The sequence below is a fragment of the Pteronotus mesoamericanus genome, unplaced genomic scaffold (genome assembly GCF_021234165.1).
Source record: "Pteronotus mesoamericanus isolate MK-2021 breed Mesoamerican mustached bat unplaced genomic scaffold, CSHL_Meso_final scaffold_165, whole genome shotgun sequence".
NCBI lineage: Eukaryota > Metazoa > Chordata > Mammalia > Chiroptera > Mormoopidae > Pteronotus > Pteronotus mesoamericanus.
In genome coordinates, this window is record NW_026555307.1 from 7,267,742 (window position 1) to 7,276,841 (window position 9,100).

Genomic DNA, 9,100 nt, shown 5'->3' on the forward strand with positions numbered 1-9,100 from the left:
CTAAAAGCAAAAACAAACTAAGCAAACAACTAGAATAGGAACAGGATCACAGAAATGGAGATCACATGGAGGGTTGTCAGTGGGGAGGGGGAGGGGGAGAGGGAGGGGAGAGAATGGGGGGAAATGTACAGGGAACAGGAAGCATAAATGGTAGGTACAAAGTAGACGGGGGAGGTTAAGAATAGTATAGGAAATGGAGAAGCTAAAGAACCTATATGTTCAACCCATGGACATGAACTAAGGAGGGGGGAATGCTGCTGGGAGAAGGGGTGCAGGGTGGATGGGGATAAAGGGAGGAAAAAAATGGGACAACTGTAATAGCACAATCAATAAAATATACTTTAAAAGAACCCTCAGCAGAGCTAGGGAGGCCAAGGTGGTTGTCCTTGTCCCCAACAAGGTCATTTTACTCCTCCACTCAGATGAGGATTACTAGGGGTGCTTTGTGATCATCCAGGTTCCCCCAGGCTAGGGCCATGACCACAGGTCAAGGCTCTGTTCCCTCCCAAAAGATCAGGTCCGCCATGTTGCTATAACCAAGGTCCCAGGCCAGGCTTATAGACCACTGCCTACACCCCTCTTCCTGCAATACCATCACCATGAGACATGTGGGACACACCACCATCCCCTCCTCTATTTTCTCACAAGCATCAGAGTAGGCAGACACCCCTTCTGGTGAGCCACATGTTGATGCAATTCCAGTAGGGTCCTCTGTGGAGCAGTGGATGTGAATGTGGGGAGCGGGGAACTCAATGGACACACTTCTCTGGTCAACCTGGCAAGCCCTGTGCCTCTGTCCCATTTCCTATCTTCACCTTCCTCCATGGGATATCTGGTCAGTATATCTTGAGGTCTAGCTCCAGTTCCAGAGGGCACAGGGTCTTGGAGCTAAATTTCCCCTTTGCAGCCAGGGCAAAGGACCTTTGGGAAAGAGCAGAGTCTCCCCTCTGGCCTCAAAGATCAGGCCTGTTGCTAGGCAGAGTCCAGGTAAGGAAGCTCCACCTGTGGAAAGGACATCCAAGGAGGTGGTGCTAAGACAGATGGGCAGAAGGAGATAGGCTTGGGGGAGCCAGGGACTCTGGGATGGAGGGCCACATTCAATGCTCTGAATGAGAACTGGACAAACATGCACACACACATATTCACTTATGGACATTAACACATACACACATATCCATCTTCACAGCTGAGTTGCCCAGCTCAGTCTCTCCCCCCGCCTCCCCACTATGTCTCTTTGACTTTCTCAATGTCTCTGTCTTTGTCTATCTCTGACTTTTCCTGGTTTCCTGTCTCTTTCTGTCTGGGTCTCTCACTGTCTCTTTGTATTTCCATCACTCCTTGTATATGATTGTGTCTTTCTATCTCTCTCATTCTACTCCTCTCTGACCCTCAATTGAAGTCTGCTCATCTTTTTTGTCTCTGTGTGTCCCTGTCTCTGTGTCTCGGTCTGTATCCTAGGATTCTCGCTCCCAAGCAACAGCAGGGAGACTCCATGGGAGGCGTGGCCGGGGACGCGCCTTTGAAGGAGGGAGGGCTGCCTACACCTTTAAGTTCGGGTGCGCGCGGGGCCTGCGCCTTTAAGCGCGAGCACGCGCGCGGCCCTGGGTTCCGGGCGAGGAGGCCGCGGGAGCACCTGGACCTGGCCTGCCTGCCCGGCCCCCGCCCGACCCCCGCCCGGCCCCCGCCCGGCCCCCGCCCCGGCCCCGGCGGGGGAGGGGGTCTCTGAGAGCGGCCCCTCTTCTCTGCGCCCCCGACTGCGCTGCGGTGCCCTCACCCCGCGTGTCCCTGTTCGTCTGTTCGCGCTCAGGCCTCGCCCCTCAGCGGCCCCCGGGGCTTCCTGACCGCCCCCACCCTCACTGCAGCCGACCCTTTCACTCCGGGCCAGCTTCCGCTACAGCCTGAGGAGCAAGCCGGTAGCCGCCACCACAGACCCAGAGCCAGCACCTCGGCATTGGGGACCTGCACCCCGAGATTGGATCTAGAGAGCTGGAGACTCTGGGACCCTGATCTGGGGCTGGGACCCCAAGACCTGGCCCAAGACCTGGAGTCGGAACACCAATATCTGGGGCTGGAATCTCAATATCAGTCCCTGGGACCCCAATATCTGGAACCTGAGCCCCAGGACTTGGAATATGAATCCCAAGATTTGGAGCCCGAACCTCAAGATTTGGCATTTAAACTCCCCAGTCTGGAGCTTAGCTCTGAAATTTGGGCCTCGGACCTTGAAATCTGGGATGGGATTCCCAAGTTTATACCCTGGATCCACTATATGGGACCTGAACCCTGAGATTTAGGCCTCACATTCCAAAATCTGAACCCTGGCATTCCAAAGGGCCTAAACCTGAGTTCCAGTCTGAAGTCCTTGCTGCAAACCTGAATGCTGAAATTTGGGCCTAGAGATCTCCAAACTTGACTTAGCACCCCAATAAGTAACCCCAACACCCCAGTTCCAGATCCCAGTGCTGGGCTCAGGACTTAGACCTTAAACTCTCCATTTGGCTCTTTAGCATCCCAAAACTGGAGCTGGGCAGCCCTGACTCTGAACAACCGAAGGTGTGCCTGGGTCTCTAAAATTGGACCCTAATGGCCCAATATTTGGGGATTTTGGACTCCATATATCAAGGTCTAGCGACTCCATCACATATCTAAACTGAAATATGATAGACAGTCCCTCTACGGAGGCCTTGGGGACAGGGAAGGCATGATCCAGCGCCCCTGACCTTTGACCTCCTTGGAGCCTGAGGTCTCTGCTCCCTGGGGCAGCTTCCAGCTCAGGTAAGGCTACTGGGTGACTCTCATGGTGGGGAGGGACTGGGGAGGGACTTTGTGGCTTGGGGTGTAGGCAGGTAAGGACCAAATATCCCCGGGAACCCTTGGGGTTTCTCCCAGAAACAGATACCCTCACCCATGGGTCTGCCTTCAGTTCCTCTGCCTCAGACACTCTGGACATTTAGCCAGCTCTGCCCCTCCCTGATCTTTTTCTCCAGTTGATGGCATCTCCAGGTCTGTGACCCACTCCCAGTTAATCCCCTAACTTCCCATCATCTATCTTGTCTGACCATTTCCAGCCACATCTCCTGCCCGCCTCTGCCGCCCACCACTCCTCTCTCTTGTCTCCTTTCTCTACCTCTCTCTATGACCATCTGTGTATAACATTTCGATCTACTCCTTCTCTCTCTGGCCACCTCTGTCAGAAGCCACCTTTGACATATTTGCTGTGCTGCTCCCTAATCATCTTTCATTGGCTCTCTTGCCCTTGTCCAGCCTTGACTCTCAGCTGTGGCCTGCAACTGCCTCTGACCATCTTTGACATTTCTGTCTCTGACTGTTCTCTCCAGGTGCTTCTGCCTGTCTTTCTTCTCCAGCTTCTCTGTCCACATTTCCTCCTCTGACCATCCTTCACCATCTCTCTTGCTCTGCTCCCACCCCTGACCCTCATAATTGTCAGTTGACAACCATCTGACCATCTCTGGCCTTTACTAACCACCTCTCTTCTCTTTCTCTCTGATCGTTTCTAACATCTCTGGTTGCTTTTCCTCTGCCTGATGACCTCTCCTCACACCCATCACTCAGCTATCCTCTCCTCTTCTCTGGCCTTTGACTCTTTCTGACCATCTTTTACCATCTCTCCTGGATTTGACCGTCCCTGACCAACTCCCCTCTCTTTGTCCACTGCTAATCTTCATAATCATCTCTAGTCACCTCTCTTCTGTGGTCATATCCAACTACTTCTAATCACCCCCACCCTGACCACTTCTTCTCTTTTTGGCCTTCCTTGCCCATCTTCCTGTGACCATGTCTAAAGCCTTCTTGCTTATCTTCTATCCACCCTGACCAACCCTCCCATTCTCTGACCATCTCTAACCATTTCTAACTGCGTCTCTTCCTTCTAACCATCTTTGTTCATTTCTGCTCCCTCCGTCCTCCCATGACACATCTGTCTGAGTCTTTAACCATCTTCCCCGGCTTTTGATATGTCTCACCACTCCTCTCTGACCATCTTCAACCAACTCTTCCACTCTCAGCCCACTGTGACCTTCTCTCCTGGTCTTGGACCACTCCATCCCCCTCTGGCACCTCTCTTCTGGCCCTAGCCTGCCCTAATGCCTCCCTTCTTCCCTGCAGGCCACCCCTGCCCGAGATGGCCGTCCTCCCACTGCTCCTTTGCCTGCTACCGCTGGCCCCCGCCTCATCTCCACCCCAGGTAGCCACGCCCAGCCTGTGTCCCCGCCGCTGCCGCTGCCAGACACAGTCACTGCCCCTAAGCGTGCTGTGCCCAGGGGCAGGCCTTCTGTTTGTGCCACCCTCACTGGACCGCCGGGCAGCTGAGCTGCGCTTAGCAGACAACTTCATTGCAGCTGTGCGTCGCCGAGACCTGGCCAACATGACAGGCCTGCTGCATCTGAGCTTGTCACGTAATACCATCCGCCACGTGGCAGCTGGCGCCTTTGCTGATCTCCGTGCTCTGCGAGCCCTGCATCTAGACGGTAACCGGCTAACCTCACTGGGCGAGGGTCAGCTGCGCGGCCTGGTCAATTTGCGCCATCTCATCCTGAGCAACAACCAGCTGGCAGCCCTGGCGGCTGGTGCTCTGGACGACTGTGCAGAGACACTTGAGGACCTCGATCTCTCCTACAACAACCTGGAACAGCTGCCCTGGGAGGCTTTGGGCCGCCTGGGCAATGTCAATACACTGGGCCTCGATCACAACCTGCTGGCTTCTGTGCCTGCGGGGGCTTTTTCCCGCCTGCACAAGTTGGCACGACTGGACATGACCTCCAACCGCCTGACCACCATCCCTCCCGACCCGCTCTTCTCCCGCCTACCACTGCTAGCCAGACCCCGTGGCTCACCTGCCTCTGCCCTGGTGCTGGCCTTCGGTGGGAACCCACTGCACTGCAACTGCGAGCTGGTGTGGCTGCGACGTCTGGCAAGGGAGGACGACCTTGAAGCCTGTGCCTCCCCACCTGCTCTGGGTGGCCGCTACTTCTGGGCTGTAGGTGAGGAGGAGTTTGTGTGCGAGCCACCCGTAGTGACTCATCGCTCACCGCCCCTGGCAGTGCCTGCTGGTCGGCCAGCTGCCCTGCGCTGTCGGGCAGTGGGGGACCCTGAGCCCCATGTGCGTTGGGTTTCACCCCAGGGCCGGCTGCTGGGCAACTCAAGCCGTGCTCGCGCCTTCCCCAATGGGACACTGGAGCTGCTGGTCACTGAGCCAGGTGATGGTGGCATCTTCACCTGCATTGCGGCCAATGCAGCTGGCGAGGCCACGGCTGCTGTTGAGCTAACTGTGGGTCCACCACCACCCCCCCAGCTAGCCAACAGCACCAGCTGTGACCCCCCGCGGGACGGGGATCCCGATGTCCTTACCCCACCTTCTGCCGCCTCTGCCTCCGCCTCTGCCTCCGCCTCTGCTTCTGCCAAGGCAGCTGACACCGGGCCCCCTACTGACCGTGGTGTCCAGGTGACTGAGCATGGGGCCACAGCTGCTCTTGTCCAGTGGCCAGATCAGCAGCCTATCCCAGGCATTCGCATGTACCAGATCCAGTACAACAGCTCAGCTGATGACATCCTCGTCTACAGGTGCAGTGTCCAGGCAGTGGGCAGCTTGTGTGAGGGAGTGAGGGGGAGGGAGGGTTAGAGATAGGCCTATTGATACCCAGGCTGCAGCACAGCTGAGAAATGAGGCTGCAAGGCTACAAAAGAAATCAGATAGCAGAAGTGAAAGAAATCTGGCAATAGTGGTAAAAAGAAGTAAGGTGACAAAAGTAAATAGTGACAGACATATAAAGGAAGTTAGGCAGCAAGAGTAAAAAGTACCCAGGCCAGAAGGATAAAGAGTAGATGGAAAGGGGGCAAGTTTGGAGAGATACAAACAAATTTAAGTAGTTTAAGGTTAAATAGAGACTCAGCTTTGGGTTTGTGCAGTGTGAAACTGCTCCACGTGTTTGGAGTTCTTATATGGTGACATCTCAATTTTTGATTTTCTAAATCATATTAAACCTAGTTCAAGCTCCACCTGTGAGGTGCCATTGCTGGGGATTTCCTTCTCTTTTCTGTAGTTGCAAACACAAAATCTGAGGCTTACACCTTCCAAGAGGTGGGTCAGTACAGTTTCTGCCCTGAGCTGGGGAGGACTTGGAATATCTGCTGTGGCCACATGTGGTCAGTAGTGGTGGCTCTGACCTGGACTCTCACCCAGTCCAACCGTGCATGGATGGCTATGGATGGCTTCCTGTTCTCGCTGCCAGGCTGGGCGATGGGTGCAGTCCTCAAGGCCTTGTCACAGAGGACTAGGCCTCCCTAGGTCAGGGGTCTGCACTTTGTAAATCTGGGTCTCCTTTCCCTCCTCAAGGGCCCATGCCCCAGGAGCTCATCATTTGATCCTCGAACTCTAATGAGTTCCCTCCACTCCCTTTCCCAGGCAGGACTCAGTAGATTCCATGGCTAGTCCACACCTGAAAAATCACAAAAATCCTATCCACTGTGCCTGGCAGGGGATGGGATGAATGCTCTCCTAGAAAGTCACCCTCCCAGAGACAATCAGTTTCCTGTACCTACCTCATTAAAGCAATTTAAGAATCAAACTGATTATAAAACAAGTTAAATATCCAACAGGGTGCTCTGCTACAAGAAAATATAGTGGAATTTGGTGCTAGGGATAAAAGGAAATGGGAAAGTAAGGATGAAGAAAAGGTAGGCAACAGAGATAAAAGGAATCAGTAGGCAGAGCTGGAAAGACATAGACAATGGAGAAAAAGAAATCAGCAGTGGCAACTGAGGCACACCAGTTTAATGAAAATGGTATTAGGTGACAGGAATCACTGAAAAGCAGGCTATAGATATAAGGCAATGGGGCTAGAAGGACATTCAGTTGCCAGTTAGAAGGAAATTGGCATCAGTGATATGGAGGAATCAGGCAGTTAGATTAGAGAATCTAGCTGTACACTAGAGGCAAAGAGAAATTGGGCACATGCTGGAAGAAAGTCATACGGGAACAAACGGTCGAGGGAGAGGCTCAGAGGTAGAACTCGAGGGAAATTGGATAGGGAGTTAAAAGGAAATAGGAATGTGTTAGAGGGAGGTCAGACAGAGTGAGGACAAAACTGGATGGTGAGCTGGAGAAATTTCTGACACCAGGGCTAGAAGGAGCTCAGGTGATGGGCTGGTGGGAATTGGGAGAACAGAGCACAGGGACCAGAGTGAAATCAGGTGGAAGAGTGGAGCAAAATTGGACAGCAAAGCTAGGAGGAACTTTGGTTGCAGCCTGGTGGGAAATTGGGTTGGCAGTGCAGGATGGAAACAGGGCGACTGCGTATAAAATGAAGCAGGACTGGGAGAACTCAGGTGGTGGGGTCCAGAGAAACCGGGCAGTAGAGCACAGGGGAAGGGGGGCAGTGGCACTGGAGGGAATTTGAGCATGGGAACTAGAGGGAGATAAAATTGGGGAATTTGCGAGGAATGTGTCAGTAAAGTTAGCAGGTGGGCTGAGGAAAACTCACTAACAGACTCGGGGGTTACCAGTCAGGCCACTGACTGGGGTATCAGACTAAAGGGAATTCCAGTGGCGGTTAGAGGAAATTCAGGGGTCAGAGTGAAATGAGGCAGCCGGACTGGGAGGAAATCCTCTGGACTGGAGGGTGGCAGAGCACAGGGTGGGTGCTGGGCAGCTGGAGACCTGACCACTACCTGCCTGTCCCTCCAGGATGATCCCAGCTGACAGCCGCTCCTTCCTGTTGACGGACCTGGCGTCAGGCCGCACCTATGATCTGTGTGTGCTGGCAGTGTATGAGGACAGCGCCACGGGGCTGACGGCCACACGACCCGTGGGCTGTGCTCGCTTCTCCACAGAGCCTGCGCTGCAGCCCTGCGGGGCCCCACATGCACCATTTCTGGGCGGCACCATGATCATCGCGCTGGGTGGTGTCATCGTGGCCTCGGTACTGGTCTTCATCTTCGTTCTGCTTATGCGCTACAAGGTGCACGGTGGCCAGCCCCCGGGCAAGGCCAAGGTACCCGCACCTGTCAGCAGCGTTTGCTCCCAGACCAACGGTGCCACACCGGCCCTATCTGCCCCTGAGCCCTCTGCACCCAGGGCCCACACTGTGGTCCAGCTGGACTGTGAGCCTTGGGGGCCGAGCCACGAACCCACGGGACCCTAGCTTCATGTCCACCACTCTGACTTTTCTGGCCCAAGGGACGGCAGGACCCAGGCACCCTGTGGGACCTGGCCTCAGACTCACCAAATTGTTCACAGTTTTTAAAACTGATGGGGAGGGTGTCAGGGGCACTGGGGCACAACAAGAAAGTCATATTTTTCTAAGCTTGGGCCTGGGCCCTTGCCCTTGTCTCTGTGTGTGGGAGTTGTGGGGGATCGTACAGGGGTGTGGAGCTGGGGGTGCCTCCTCTGGGGAGAGACCTGCCTAGTTCTGTCCAGGGTACCTGGATGAGGCTGAGAATGGTCATTCATTTAGTTAACAGGCATTCCTTGAGTGCCGTCTCTGAGCATGTGCTGAGTGATGCTGTGGTGACTCTGAGAGCCCCAAGACAGCAATAACTTAGAGAGATCAGGGACGTGGTAATGAGGTAAGCCTGGGAGATTGTGGGAGCCCAGAAAATGTGCCTGACTCAGCCTAGGGTATAGTCAGGGAGGGCTTCCTGGAGGAGACATGTGACCTGAGAATGACATCTGAAGGAAATAATTGGCCAAGAGCAGAGGGAAAGGTGTTCCAGGCAGAGGGCACAGTACAACCAAGGACTTAGTAAGTGCCAGACACTGGGGGTACTGTGGTGGAACTGAGGCAGGAGGGATGAGCAGGGTCCAGGCTTTCCAGGCTAAGAAGCTCTGACTCTGGCCTGATAGTATTGGGAAGCCATGGAAGATTCTATGCAGTGAAGGACAGGGTCAGGTTTAGGCTTTAGGAAGATCCTTCTGGCCACCATGAAGAAGGTGGACCAAAGGGGAAGACTGAGGCAGGGAGCCCGGGTGGAAGCCAGGGTGGGGGCCTGGGTGGGTAAGGACAAGGCTGGACCAGGGCAGGGCTGGGGAAAGTGGTTGGGGTTGGGTGAGAGAGACATTCAGGAAGCTGAGTGGATGGTTTAT

General features: G+C 54.5%; 1 protein-coding gene across 2 annotated transcripts; it reads left to right on the top strand.

The window, feature by feature from the left end:
- Positions 1-1,682: 1,682 nt before the first annotated feature.
- Positions 1,683-8,375, top strand: LRFN3 (leucine rich repeat and fibronectin type III domain containing 3). 2 transcript variants are annotated; one of them, XM_054589052.1, is made up of 3 exons: positions 1,683-2,775; positions 4,126-5,580; positions 7,703-8,375. In XM_054589052.1, the coding sequence occupies exons 2-3, from the start codon at positions 4,142-4,144 to the stop codon at positions 8,157-8,159; spliced, it is 1,896 nt and encodes a 631-aa protein (XP_054445027.1). In that variant the 5' UTR covers positions 1,683-2,775; positions 4,126-4,141; the 3' UTR covers positions 8,160-8,375. The 2 variants fall into 2 exon arrangements, with proteins under 2 accessions (XP_054445027.1, XP_054445028.1); XM_054589053.1 differs by having other exon boundaries at positions 4,359-5,580.
- Positions 8,376-9,100: the final 725 nt, after the last annotated feature.